The 14458-nt window shown below is 50.5% G+C and overlaps 6 protein-coding genes across 6 annotated transcripts; all 6 read right to left on the bottom strand.

The window, feature by feature from the left end:
* Positions 1-242: 242 nt before the first annotated feature.
* Positions 243-1568, bottom strand: PMZ80_001368 (uncharacterized protein; the record flags this gene model as incomplete). The annotated part of the gene is made up of 1 exon (XM_064869813.1): positions 243-1568. One exon carries the CDS (start codon positions 1566-1568, stop codon positions 243-245), a length of 1326 nt encoding a protein of 441 aa, XP_064735310.1.
* Positions 1569-1930: 362 nt separating this feature from the next.
* On the bottom strand, positions 1931-3625 carry PMZ80_001367 (uncharacterized protein; the record flags this gene model as incomplete). The annotated part of the gene is made up of 4 exons (XM_064869812.1): positions 1931-2054; positions 2107-2252; positions 2301-2862; positions 3366-3625. The coding sequence occupies 4 exons, from the start codon at positions 3623-3625 to the stop codon at positions 1931-1933; spliced, it is 1092 nt and encodes a 363-aa protein (XP_064735309.1).
* Positions 3626-5119: 1494 nt separating this feature from the next.
* On the bottom strand, positions 5120-5484 carry PMZ80_001366 (uncharacterized protein; the record flags this gene model as incomplete). The annotated part of the gene is made up of 2 exons (XM_064869811.1): positions 5120-5335; positions 5392-5484. 2 exons carry the CDS (start codon positions 5482-5484, stop codon positions 5120-5122), a joined length of 309 nt encoding a protein of 102 aa, XP_064735308.1.
* A 2171-nt stretch (positions 5485-7655) lies between these two features.
* Positions 7656-8750, bottom strand: PMZ80_001365 (uncharacterized protein; the record flags this gene model as incomplete). Its single annotated transcript, XM_064869810.1, has 1 exon — positions 7656-8750. The coding sequence occupies one exon, from the start codon at positions 8748-8750 to the stop codon at positions 7656-7658; it is 1095 nt and encodes a 364-aa protein (XP_064735307.1).
* Positions 8751-9171: 421 nt separating this feature from the next.
* Positions 9172-10260, bottom strand: PMZ80_001364 (uncharacterized protein; the record flags this gene model as incomplete). Its single annotated transcript, XM_064869809.1, has 1 exon — positions 9172-10260. One exon carries the CDS (start codon positions 10258-10260, stop codon positions 9172-9174), a length of 1089 nt encoding a protein of 362 aa, XP_064735306.1.
* Positions 10261-10760: 500 nt separating this feature from the next.
* Positions 10761-11885, bottom strand: PMZ80_001363 (uncharacterized protein; the record flags this gene model as incomplete). Its single annotated transcript, XM_064869808.1, has 1 exon — positions 10761-11885. The coding sequence occupies one exon, from the start codon at positions 11883-11885 to the stop codon at positions 10761-10763; it is 1125 nt and encodes a 374-aa protein (XP_064735305.1).
* Between the last annotated feature and the right edge of the window lie 2573 nt (positions 11886-14458).

Genomic DNA, 14458 nt, shown 5'->3' with positions numbered 1-14458 from the left:
TACTGAGCAACGAAGATGAAATGAAGGAAAGAATGTTCGGCTTTGAGAACGCGTCGGCGCTAGCGAGAGCACGCCGAGGACGCAATCACGTGCACTTCACTGACGCGCGTTGACCCCTAGAAGTAACAAGCTTCGCACTCTGATACTTCGTGGCATAGCTAGTCACTATATAATTCTTGCTCGGCATTGTTCTGCAGAAGGTGTGCTACAGTCCAGTCTCTATCACTGGTGACCGCGCTGCACTATCTCCTCCCGTAAGCTCTCTCCGGAAACTCATGCCACTGGCTCGCCCAAGCACCGATAGCCTCTTCTTTCTCATCTTCGCTCTCATGCCCATAGTGATCCTGCAATCCTCCGTCAAAATCCACATCACGTCCGCCGATCAACCCATGGAAAGCACCACGTACACCACCGCCGCCATTGAACTCGATCCAGCCGTCACAGCCCTTGCCGAAGCGTAATTGTCCAGTCTCAGAATCCTCAGACCTCCACCCGAACGATTTGCGGACTGACCCAGCAATGTCATCGAGGTTATCGAGTCGGATGATACCTGTCTTAGACTCGATGTTGAACCATCTCCAGAGCTGGTCGCGTTGATGCGACAAGCGGATAAGGAGTTCGGCAGAGTCATCTGGGGAAGTGGAGATCGTGTATTCGCCTGAGATTTGTACGACGTAATTGATGTCGCTGTCATTGGCCTGGCTGTTTTCACCATACCCATCGTACTCTGAATACGGCGGCGGCGGCTCATCGTCATCAGTGTCAACGGGTGTCGGTGCTGTTTGAACAGGTGTGTCTCGGCCAGCTGAGTAGTTGAAAGGTCGACCCCTCCTTGCGGTTTGCTTTTGCCTGGCATGATTGCCAATTGTAGCGGTGGACCTTGCACTTGGAACTTCTTGCTCTTTGGTCGGGCTTGCCGACTTCTTTCTCTCTTTGGTAGCAGGCGGCTTTGCAGGCTTTGAAGATGTCTTCGCTGCTTTGCTTGGACTGGCCTTGACGTTCTCCTTCTTGGCGGTTGCTCTCGGTGTTGCAGCTTTCGCAGTTGTCGTCGATCTCTTAGCAGCGGTTTTTGAGCTGCTGCTCGTAGCGTGATCAATATTGACAGTCATATCGCCCACTGTGAATGACATTTTCGTGGTTGAACCAGATTTCTGTGATGCCTCCATCTCACCTGCTTTCCTCTTCTTGCCGGTGCTGGCAGGTGCTGCCGTCTCCGTCTTCCTCGCCACATTCTTCGCCTTCCTCTGCGCACTCAAATACTGCTTCCTCAAGTCTGCCTCAAGCTCCCGCACATGGCTTGGCACGTTCAAGCTACCGCCAGTAAGCGCGCCAAGCAATCGTACCTTCGCAGCGTTTTTGTCCTTGACACGAGGGAGACCGTAGTGTAACAGCTGTGCTTCGTACCAGTGTGCGACTTGAACTTTACTTGGAATCGCGTTCTTCTTAGGCAGCAAAAGGTCTTTGAGCTCTAAAGCTGAAGCTCGTGGATGACGTTTGCCTTCGCCTACCTCGGCGAACAGGGCATCGCGGTAGACGAATGAGCCGTTTCTGACCTCCTCGGCTGCCATGTTTGAGTTCCTCACAGATTGTGGTTCAAGTCACGGCCTGTGAAGGAGATGACGAGATGCGATGGGGTTTGAGAAGCGACTTGAAGTGGTTGGGCCTCGGGGAGTTTCATGGTTGCCAAGATCGCGCTTTCACTGTACACTAAGCCAGATTCAGGGGCTGGCACTTACAACCAAAATTCGTACGTGTAGTTTCACTTTTACCCTTTTCACACTTATATCTTAGCTGTTACGTAGCTAGACTTTCTCTCTTACAACCATTCCGCCCCCTCTATTCCATCTTCTCCTCAACCCCCAAGGCTCGCGACGAAAGCCACGAGTCTTCGGATCTTCAACCGTGACACTCATGATCAGCTGAAATCGCCTCAGATAGTGAACCTGAAGTTGGGATCTCCTAGAAGGATTCTCTCGCCACGATCTGCCTGCGCATTGCAGCGACGGAAATAGGCTGACATGATCAGAACGATGATGATGACGAGTACAGACGCGCTGAACTCATGTTAGCATAGTGAAAACTCGGCGGCCACAATCGAGAACTGACACAATGCATGCAATGAATCCAGGATAATAATGGGGTGCGTCTTGACCACGGAAGATCAAAGCACCGATAATGCCTCCAATACCTCCCAGTCCAGTAAGGGTAGCTGAGCAGAAGGCACGGCGCCATTGTCCTCTGATGTTCGTAGCCTTCAGACTGTCAGTGTTTCTCCTTCTTAATCATGGCGAACGACATACTTGATATGCCATCACAGTTGGAATCGCTGAATTGGCACCGCTTATCGTGACGAACACGCCGAAGTACTTTACCCATGGGTTCTTGGCCCAGCCCATGATTGGTAGACCAATCAAACTAATTGTTGTCAGAACAATCAGCACCGGACCCCTCGTTTGGTATTTGTCACTGAGCCACGCTGAACCAAACATGACTATCGCTGAACAAAAGTACGGTGGCGTAGTCAAGCAAAGTGCCTTAGCGACGCCAAAGCCCAAAGATTCTCTCAATACCACGGGCAGCGTGAACGCGAACGCGTATCCGAGCGCTGTGTTCAACATAAGCAGTGCGGGGAAACCATAGATGTACCAGTCAGTTGCAGGCTCCAGGAATCGTTTCAAGGTGAATGGTTCCAGTTCGACGTCAGCGCGATCGGCGTGAAGGCGGGCAGTAGCAAAGTCAAGTTCATCCCTGCTGAGGAATTTGACCGAGGGGGTTTTGAGCTCCTCGTCAGGAAACTTGACCATCATGATCGCGCCAAACATGCCGGCACCGACGGTGAAGACGCCCACCATGATGAGCATCCTAACATAGTCAGAAGAGGATGAATAAAGGACAGATTTTTCATACCAACGCCATCCGCTCAAGTTCTCGATACCGTTCATCAGCGACAGGCCGTATCCGACGACACTAGCCAGAGCTGCCATACAGCTGCCTGTCAGATAGAATGCTGAATATCTTTTTGCGCTCTCAACTGCTCCTCATCAGTCATGTCAATCGAAGGGAAGAACACATACACCTTGTATACCAGGCCGACAGAATGTACACACAGGAGGGGAAAAAGCCCGACTCCAGCACACCAAGAATGAGTCGAACACCAAGAAGAGTTTGCCAGTTCGGACTGAAGCCCGCACCGATAGTCAAACACCCCCACAAGAAAACGCATACTGGAAGGAACCAGCGGGGACCGATTTTGCGTGCAACAACAATCATGAAGGGCTGAAGGATGATATAAGTGATGAAGAAGGCCATATTGATCAGACTAACGTCGTTAGTGCATGGTAGTCATATTTTCAAGAAGGGCTTACTTGTACTCAAAGCCTCCGACGATGTCGAGCTCTACTGTCATCCCTGCAACGGCCAAACCACTCATGTTGTTACGATCGATGAGACAAATCGCATACATGATCGATAGAGCTGGCAAAAGACGCCAATCGATCCTGTGGCGGATACGAGCAGCTCGTTTTTGGTCGAACTGGGCGAGCTGATCGGGATGGGAATGCTCTTGAAACTTCTGTACGTCTTCGATCTCGGCGGCTGCCGCATCTTTGGATTCGATGGTAGCCATATTGAAGGCGGGCACGAGTGATTCCAGAGATCCAGAAATCTAGATAGTGAGTAGTGAATATACCAGTACGTCAAATAGGTGGCCATGGACACCACCTATATATCCAACCAGCCAGCCCTTGCATCTTCGCAATACCCCAGGTTTTCTAACGCGGGGTGGAATGATCGCTACGCAGCCAAGCACATAGTTCTGCTTGGCAATGCAGAAACCCACCTTGAGTCGAGGAATTCTGAGTCGTGCTGAGTGGAAGCATCACGTCTGACTGGTACCGGAAGCCTCCGCTTAGTTGAAGACAAGTTCTGGCCAGCCTACCTGCGACTTATAACAATTACATGGACATACGCTAGCAGGGAAGTCATTTTGCGGGGTTGAGACCAAGGTGTTATGCTTGTAGAGGTATAACCAATCGGCAGGAAAAGTGCCAAGTGAACAAGCCCGAGGTCAAGGAAGAGGCATGGAGTCGTAGACCTAGGTACACAACAAAGTTATCCCAACAAGTAGTAAAGGTGAATGCAAGTAAGAGGATCTCCAAGTAAAAGAGATCATGTATAGTCACAAATGTCAGAAGGCGGGTTTGTTCTGGGCAAGGGACAAGTGAGGCTCACCCGTGGCAATGTGAGCCAAAGTTGGGCCGGAGCGGCCTTTGCCTAGAGCTTATCGAGGTAGGTTGCCCCGGATGGCCCAAATTGTCTGCGAAGTCGATACCAGAGACCTCGATGATGCTAGGAGCTATGAGTAGACCCCCATAGAGGGTAACGCTGAAGTTGAGTACGGTTGGCTAGAGAAAGACGCATCGCGGAGCCCAGCACGTGACACCGCGGTTACAAACCGAGTAGAGGCGCGACTTTCTAATCTCTACGCGCCCCGACTTGGCCATCTGATGGGGAAGGCAGGATAAGCGGGTGTGGGCTCTGTGCAGAATTCATTTACTTTGGCAGCACTGCAGAAGCATCTGTGTGCGAGAATGGAGAACGTCGGATCAAATACCTTACACTAAGATCTACGGACTCTTGAACAGGGCCACTGCTTCAGACTTGCCGTGTAGAAACTCGCCCGGTAACGAACCTCGGCTGCGCAAGCGCCTCTTCGTATGCCGCAAGTGGCGACACGAAACTCCTTTATGGACGATGTCTGGACAAATTGAGGACGAAGCACAAGAAGTGATATCATGGAAGGTTTAGACGTGACTCTACGTGTAAAAGGTTCGTTGCAGCCAGAACGCACTTCCGGCATAAGAATTTAACGAATGTTGCTGCCTGGAATGCTATCTGCACCGGGACGTCGAAAATGCAGGTTTTGCCATTGTGGTACATGCAGTCAAAGCCGCACTGCAAAGTTTGTCCACCCTTAGAGATTTGGAAGCAGAGCTACCCCCATTCTGCTGCCCGTATCCAGACATCGTGTTGCTAACAGAACCATTCTAGCCGTATCTGCAATCGCAGTCACAGTGGCAATGATCATATTGATCACAGACACACTATCAAAGCGGAACGGTCAGTATTTGGAATCTTGTATGGTTTCTTGCAGGTCCTGGCGACCGGACTGACCTTTGATCTTGAACAACTGAGGTAATTGCAACCGCCAACTTGGCCACAGCAGTACGTATTGCAGTCTGGGAGACACGAGTAAGCCAATGATCATGGACAGGGAATGACCTGGTGGGAGTTGTGACTTACTGACGCAGCCACGTTTCTCGAGCTCGTGGACGGCCTGTATGTTTGTTAGATTACCGGAACTGTTGCTCAGTGGCCGTGGACGAGACGTACTCTGTATTCGAGATTCTCACTGACGGGTGCAGGTGAGCTCAAGACTGCACCTGCGAGAGCAGAGATGACAAAGAGGGTATTGATGAACTTCATGATGGCTCTTGGTGGCTATGCTGTCAACTGAGATACCTGTCAAAAGTAGCGAAGAGGTTTGTCTCTTTCCTAAGCAAGAAAGAAGTCTCTCACACCGTTGTCTAAACCACGGGAAGGCCGAGTGACTTGCATTATATACAGGAGATTCCTTACCTCACGCCGGACGCAGATGTCCCTCGTTCATAAGACTGAATGTAACGTCGAATCCCATCCGATCAACACTGTGGTGATATTAACCATGATCTGCATGTGTTCTGCATGCGTGCGTTTGACGTGTCGTATTCGCACTGCCGGCAGACAAGCATCAGCCCCGTGCGAGGAATTTGAGCATTCATTCCACCAATACGTGTTGTGGTCCTGGTTGTACAACGTAGCAGATACGCAAATAGCGTAGCGATGTGGTGTTGACGCCCTGTCAGTATCGTGATCTTAGCCCGGAACGGCAATCGTACAGTAGCTGCATAAGATGTCGCCAGTTGGCTTCGTTTCTGCACCCCACGGGAGTAACCGAATTGAATACGATATGCGGGGTACAAGCATTGAACCCCTGCATGGTTCGGACGGGCGCCAGCATAACATGGTAGCTATTGGTCGTTGAAGATCAAATAAGCTCGAGCAAGGCTTTCCTCACCTGCTTCGAGCCCTTATTCGAGCTGTCGGCTTTGTTGATCGTCTGACTGTTCGATGGCAGAGTATTGCGCTAGCTGACAGGCGAGGCTCGCAACGATCCGGGTATCGTGAATCTCCATCCAGTGGTCAGGCCTTCGACGATGCGGATCCTGTTGGGCTGGTAGTGTTCGGCAAGACACGTAATATGTTCGTGTGCGGAGCGAAAAGTCCGTTGCATACACTTGCCCTGCTGTGAAATGTCAGCTGTGCTAGCGATCCCAATGTACTGCTTTTCAATGTCTTTCGAATCACTGAAAACTTCGCATTCAGTGCTCTCCCAGCCCATAGATTTGACAAACTATCTGTTTCGTGTGAGGTCTGATCGAAGCAACATACGAGACAGTTGTGACCCGAGGACAGGTGCAGTAAAACATTTTGGCATCAACCTTCTAGACGTTTGACGATTCATAGCTGCGGAGGTCCATCATAACATGGGGCAAGAAACGGCTGTATCTGCCGTTGTCAGCCATCAGCGGCAGTTGAACAAGTAGATGCATGGGTCAATGCGTGACCTCTTCTACGTTTCCAACGGCACGCTCAGATTGATATTTGTGCCGAGAGACAATGTGCTTTGCCACCAGGTAGTATAGTCAACACATAATTCTGAGATAGCACGATGGATAACTGCAACTTTCGATGCTGATGTCGTGAATTGGACTGATTCTTATGCGCGAATCTTTCGAAGAATAGGTGTAGATTTCAGGGAAAAGGTGGCCTAGCATGACAGTTCACTGACTTTATCCCACTGGGCATGTACTACTGAAAGGCCTTTCTGCTACATTCCTCTTCCGGTAAGGCGCTGCTGCGTTTTGCGGGCAGAGTTTGCACACCTGCATCACACTTTGTCCTGCGAATAATCATTTCGCGCGACTTTGCGTATAGCAGACTCGATGCGCTGATTTCAGGCATACAATTGCTGTAGAAAATAGACAATTTGTTGTCAATAGGCAAAGGCATGAAGATGCGACATTGTCAAATTTGAGATGTAACTGATGCCTAAAAACTAAGGCCACAACGTCACAGCCAATTGCGCTGCGCGCATTGCGGCGAAAGCGCTCCGCCGACGCTAACCGAAAACTTTTGCTACATATCAGTAGTACATGGGATAACGGGTGCTGGATTTCTGCCTGACTTTCTGACAGCAATACTGGGGCTTGGCATACTCTGAGTACACCGAAGGCGTCCCAGGGATGCATTGCTCGACAACCTCATACGTTCGAATCCCGGAGTGATATGAATCAAGAATACGTAGCTCTAGACCGGGTGAACTGACTTCAACATATCAAGATCATGTAGAGAGAGGGCTACCGATCACGATGGTGCAGGATTTGCACAGCCAATGTCCGGTCGTTTAGCAAACCAGCACGGTGGACTGCCTCAGTGCCTTCCAACAAAAGTTATACTTGGAACTCATCACATTTATGGATACTAGTTATTCGATGGTTGTGTACGTTGCTACGACTCGACTTGGCCCTGCAATCACTGGCTGTCCGTCCTTGGCATCAAGCAGGCTCAGAATACATCTCCCTGATAATCCCGCTAATTCCATCAGTATCTATGTCGCTCAGCTCTTTTCCCACAGCCGCGACGTTCTTGCCGATATCTTGGAAATCTAGACGGTCAACCAGCGAATCTGCAAATCCCTCCTCGCTGAATTTACTCCTGACAGCAGCATTGATCAATCTCATCTGCTCATATGCCACAGTCAGGATAGTAGACCACCTTTCATCCATTGGCAGGTCTTCTAGCTGAATGTTACCCAAAAGGCTTCCTTCGTTGACAATATTCAGCAGTCGCTCATGCATGGCGAACCGCAATGACATCGGTGTTCTGATACCCGTAGGGATACCCAAGCCGAGTGTCCTTTTGCCGATCGTAAAATTGACCCCACAGAGCCGCTGAATTTCTGCTTCAGTGATTTTGAACCATGAGTCGATCTCGGTACGCGTGACACAAGCGTGGAGTCGGATGCCCATCCCAAGGAGCTCTGTCGTCTCCACGAGATTGAAGAATGCACACCAAGTGGCTTTGCCGTTCATTCCAGTCGATCTGACTCTAGCCACGATTCGGCCTTCGAAATCGTTGTTGAACTTTCCAAAGATGGAATATTGCGTGGTGTCGAACAGGAAACGAAGGAGGAACACAGCTTCGGAAGGAAGCTTTGAGACCACCTTAGCCAGAAACAGCATGCCGACCCAGTCTTGAAGAGCTGGTATCAGCGAAGAGTTGCTTTGTATTAATTTCTGCCTTGTGTCAGCAATGTGCCCAGCCAGAGCAGTCGCAGCCATACAAGAGTTAGATGGCAAATGGGTCTTTCGTTGGAGGAGATTCTGCCAGACCTGTAGACTTTGGTCCTTTCGCCAGATCGTAAGAAGTTCCTGCCTGCTGAAGTCGACATCGTCGACAGTGGCCAAGGTTAGGCGGTACAGCGACGGGTACTGGTGCCTTGCGATCTCTCGTGGGAGCCATGGCAGGCCCATCACGGCCCTCCAGCGACGACATACCAGGGAGATGTTTTCGTGATTTTGTGGATGGTAAGGGGTGTGTGCCACGATTCGAGCTAGCGCCTCCAGCGACAAGTCGTTGAGCGCCGGCATCTTGTGGTTTCAAGTAGAGTTGTGGATATTGATGGTTGAAGGAATTGGTCGAATCAATGTGTCTAAAGTTGATGTTGTCGGTCGGATATTCAATATATCATAAAGCTATCATGCCAGTGCATGCGGCGCCGGATTCTTCACTGGCGCCATCATCCAACTTTCCTTTGTTCACGCTTGGCGCAGATAGTGCAAGCATACGTGCTGTGACAACGAAAACGTGGTACTCTTTACGAGGCCGCTTCGTTCGCATAAGGTGCCGTATTGTCAGGTGCCATGTGCTCCAATGGCCAACAAAGAAGCGCAGAGCGTAACAATATCTCTATCCGAAATAACTGTTGAGTCGTGCGTCGTTTTCATGAACTCGCCATCTCCAGATGCGACTGCTGGTCGATATATGGCTTTGAAGAGCTTGCAGCCTCTTCTAAGGCCAGTTGCTCAGACCAAGCGAATGCACCTCTGCTGCAAGGTTCGAACGTACACTTTGATAGGCCATCCCATAGACATCCTGGATAATGCCGTGAAGCAGTCTGCCGAGACCCTCGAGATCGATTTGCCTTATCTGACCTGATCCTGCATCGAGACATTCTGCTTTGGAAAGGACCCACTTGTTCACTTGTTGCCAGCGCTGATATTCACGCTGGATCCTTGCGCTCAGTCTTTCGCTGGGTGTCAGATACTGATTAAATGGAAGATCAAGCTCAATTGCAAGCTTCTGTGACATGCTCAGATTGCATTCGAAGCATACGATTAGAGCTTCGTTAGAGACTTGGCCACCGGCCATTGATCGGCGTTTCATATTTTCATAGTAGTAGTAGTGGGCCGTGCGATTCAACGCCTTCATCCTTTCCTTAGTCTTGGCGATACTTGAGGATACCAAGCGGTCGTACCCGAAGACACCGAACAGTCGCAGTTCGAAGACCGCAAAATGGCACAAACGCATGGCGTTGCGATTATCACCAGTAGATGTGATTGAGTATCTGCCAAGCAGATCATCAATCTCGTGACCCAGCATTGAGGCGTACATCTTTAAACTGGCCCAGCGCATAAGTAACAGAAGTTCCAGTGGCGACCCCCTGACAACTTTTGACCAAGCGAGCGCACCATGGGAGGGCGAAGTCATGGCCCCTGGCATAAATACTGCCAAGCTCCGTTGTTGCTTGAAGGCGATGATAGCGACGCAGGTTGAGATGACGAGATTGACATCTTTAGTCGACAGAGTTGTCTCGCGGTGCAGGAGGTGCCCCCAGAATTGATGGCGAGATGCTCTTCGAGATAGTAAATTGAGTGATCGCCAATCTATGTTAGGTGTTGTTCGTAGTGGGGCTGTCAGTTCGAACAATTGCTTGTATTGCCGCAGAGCGATTTGATCAGGCAGCGACGCCGTGTTCAAGATGCGGGCGAGGGCACGACTGACTCGACGAAGGTTGCGCAGGTCCTGGTTGTCGTAAGGAACCCAAGCAACGATGGTAAGTAGCATCTCCTCTGGAAGTCCGCTAAAGCTGGTCGCCATGACTGGTCTGGTGTAGCTGCTGGCTGAAAAACGCTGAGGATGTTATTAATTGGGCTCGGATAGAATGGCCTCGAGTAAGAGGATGATCGTGGACCTTGAGAGGATTCTCGACGTGTTTGTCGCAAGGCTCTGTTTGCCAATGGTGACAGCACAGCCTGCACGTTGTCCTGAAACTTCGTTTCTACCTGCCGAGACTCTGTGTCCCGAAGTGTGATGACGGCAATTGTTGCTCTTAAACGAGAGGCTGAGTAGCAGAGACCGACTGCAGCGAAAATATCACTACCGTCACCTACATCTTTGCCAAGAAAGAATAGACCGCTCAACAGGCTATCAGGCATCTAGACCAACACATGAGTCGAACAGTGAACCCTGCTGCTGTCCCTCGACCGGGTCTCTCTCCCAGTTCTGTTCAATCTCATACTTGCGTGAGTTGTATCATTCGGATCACATTTCCAGTGTGCAAGCATCTTAAAGCCAGTTATCGAGATCCAAGAATCTAACTACTCCTCTATCGCTTGTAGTACCTCATCATCGGTCATATCGCGTACCGAGATAGCTACATCGAGCATGTCGAGGAAAATTTCTCGTACGTCGATCTGCCAGATCTTTTCCAGTGCTTTAGCTCTATCTTCAAAGAGTATACGAATCTTACCGCTGTCTCGCTCCCTGTCGGCAAATTGTCCAGCCATCCTTGCTCTGAGGTCCTCCACACTATTTCGAGGCTGGCTGGCATTGTTCATGGGAAGCGCCACCTCTGTTGTCTGTTGTTCATTATCGACTTCGGCGGAAATGTCCTCCGGAACGTCGTCCTGGCGAGCGACGAGTGAGGCCTTTACAGCTTGGTTCATTGTTAGTTGCAAGAGTCTTGTCTGCCATTCTGTTCTCTGCTGGTGACTATGCTGTTCGAGATTACGTCGCAACTCTTTCGCTTTTCTTTCAAAGCCGCCGAAGCCCGCCTGCGCAGTGTTGAGATCGGCAAAGCGTTCGGTGATATAACCATACAGAGCCAACAGATTGTTTTCGAAAGTGGTGTGAAAACAATACGTGTTGGCTCGTGCCTCAACCTCACTTTGAGTATTAAGGATTGATGTGAACAGAAGATTGCGATCATGGTGGCGACGGAGCGAAGCGTATATCATGTCGGTGCTGTATCGCAGTAAGAGCAATGCGCTACGAGGTAGTACCAGGCGTATCATTTTCGAAAGGGCAAGTGTCGCTCTTTGCAGGCGCTGTTCTGGGCGTAGGCCATTGTTCATCGAATTGCGACAGGCCGTGCAGACCGCATACAGCAAAGCCATTGCTGTGAGCTGCACGTCCTGTGGCGCCTGTGATCCACCACGCACCACTAGACCATCCTGTGAATGCACTTTGTTCCACGTATGTAGTATATCGCCCCAGCAGACGACTTGTTGTTCACCCTCGCCTTCCTGTGGCACCTTCTGGACTTTCCTGAACGCATCGTACTGTGCCTCGAAGACCTTTGTAGGGAGGTCGGGGGAGTGGAAGGCCATGTACAGATCTCTATTGACACATCGAACGTTGCCGTAGTCGTAAGGGTTGTAGGGAATTCGCGCCAGGATCATGATTTTGAGCTCCTGCGGCAGAGCGTTGAGTCTGGCGGCCATCGTGCAGAGGGCACCAGTTGGGTATCTACCGTGTTGTATGTTTTGCTGAGATGGCAGAGGCTCGTTTGGTTCGACGTGATAGCCGTGTTGTTCGTCACAAATACGCAGTCCACGTTGAATAGATGGTGTGAGGTATATTTGATAAGAATCTTGTGTTCTAAGTCAGAAATGTGGGTCCAAGCAACAAATACCACTTGCCCCGGATGAGCGCCTGTTTGACGATAGTGTGATGATCTTCCCACAACATGCCCGGCCCGACGGTTTCGGGTGCATCGTGTAGCGGTATGATTATGCCCACGACCCTTAACAACAGCTGGCCCAAGTTCACACAAAGACAGGCTGTGTCCAGGTAGCCACGCCTCATAGGCCTAGACCTGGTCGTATGATGTCTGGCAACGCTTGCGGAGCAGCGAGCCTGACCACGAAACGAGAAGAAGGAAGCTCAGGGCTTGCCAGGACGCCGCACCACCAGCCTGCATCCTGCCGCTCAAAATGAACACTGGTTGAGGTCGTACGCCGAATGTTGCCTTCCACAACTCGACGACTGAGGGTGCAGAGTACTCTGCATACATTCCTTTACCTTGACAAATCGAGCAGGGCAAAGACAGACAAGTCATATCATATGACACTGCAATGGCTTGTCATCAGCAGATACTGGCCAACATTCGAGACCCAATTGCCGTACCGTGTCTGTCAAAACCCACGGGATCTCCATCTCTGAACACAACAACGATCACGGTGAAAGAGCCACTATGGATGCTTGAAGCAGGAACCTGGGGATGGCTGGTGTCTGGAAGGCTGGAAGGGAGGCATATCTCTGAGAACCTCCCTCGCAAAGGGGCAAGCGCCAACAAGATATGGTGCCCGAGCACGCAGTGATACGATAGCAGAACCAAGTCTGTCTGGAGAAACTCTGGAGCAGTCCTCTTGAAGACCGTGTTTGAGCGCCGATTCATGTTGAGCGCAGTCTTCCGCTGCGTCCGATTTCGAAAGTAAACAGCGGTCGACCTTCGAGCCCCGAGAGTCGAGGTTGTTGTTGTTTGCCTACCTACCGGACGATGCCGAAAGCACCTTCAAAGGTGACCATGGGAGTGTTGCGGTAAGCATCTTGCAGATGCTCACATTTTGCTGGGGCATATACCAACCCTGGTCCCCTGATGGGTGCCAGTCGCGTGGCATGAGCAGTCTTTGTACTCTGCCTATTGAGCTCGAGAGTTGGTCGGTGCCGACAGCAACAATGAGAATGTCAACAATGAATGTGCGACAAGGTGCTGAAAGAGAGGAAATCAAGATCCGCAGGAACCAAGGTGCAGACTGGTGGATCTCCGATAAGCTCTGATGGGGAGGCCGCGCGGACAATTTCCGGGCGCATGAGAGGAAGTTCCTGCTCTGGGCATTCGTGCTGAGTCGGAAACATACTGACATGATTGAGTTGAGGTCAATAGATCTTGACAACAGTGCGTGAGATGTCTAGGACCATGTTTGGTTTATGGCAGAACTATTCAGACGTGGTAGTACAAGCCGATCCCGATTGGCACGACGCAATTGATTGAGCTTCTATTGCTCCTACAGTTTGATTCCGAAGCTTCTATTCAGTATCAAAGCAGGTAATAATACCGGCGTGTCTCGCTGTATTGGGAAGCTATTGCACACATGAAACGAGGATAAGTCTAATATGTCATCCGTGCACGACACTCCCATACTGTCTGAAGTCGGGCGATGTCCCTTGATGCACAACAAGCTAAATTTTGTTGCTGCCTGCTACTGTACTTCCAGAATCTACTTGCGTGCTGATTGCTCCCACAGTCAGTAGAGATCTATGGCACAGGTCCGCACCCGGTAGAGCCTTTTCAAAGTCCGCACTAATGCCGCCCCGGAGTACTATGCCAGAAAAATTCCTTCCAATCAGGCACAGATCCTGGACTTACCAAAAACCTAGGTGAACAGCTCGCGAAGGGATTCGAAACGATACCTCACATTACACACCGGGGAGAACTTAAGCACGAGATATGGATCAGAACAAATCTCAAGGGCAGAAGCACAGCTCGCACAGGTCAGTGGCTCAGAGCAGGCGCACAGGCCCATCCTCCCACTTCCGATACAGCAAGCGAACTACAATATACTTTCCTACCTCTAGATCAACATCAATTCTTCGATCCGGCAGTAAGCAAGCTCTCGCCATACCTACAGCCATATCGGCACGTCCCACATCGAAGTTCATACGCGGCACAATCAAGAGTCAAGACGACAGTTACACAGCAGGGCTACACCTGAAGGAGGGGGTGTCCGTCGAACAGCCGACCGTCGAAACCTCCTATGTTCGTGGCCTACTGCTCGAAAGAAGCATCTGGGTAGTTTGAATATGAGTAAGCACCACAAGGCCGAAAGTGCGCATACCATTCCGACAGAACAAGAGGGATCGAGGTCTTTACTGGCCTTGTATTAATCATTATATTCACGCGCTCAACGCCGTTGAAAATCAAACCACCCAGTTGTTTACAACTTCAACCAGAAGAATGTTTGCATGCACATTAATCAGGTAATTCTTGGTCTAGAGGCATAGCTATGAGGCA

The sequence above is a fragment of the Knufia obscura genome (genome assembly GCF_036327395.1).
Source record: "Knufia obscura strain CCFEE 5817 isolate CBS 148926 chromosome Unknown scaffold_1, whole genome shotgun sequence".
NCBI lineage: Eukaryota > Fungi > Ascomycota > Eurotiomycetes > Chaetothyriales > Trichomeriaceae > Knufia > Knufia obscura.
The sequence above is the reverse complement of the archived record's forward strand: the minus strand, read 5'-3'. Positions and strand labels throughout refer to the sequence as shown.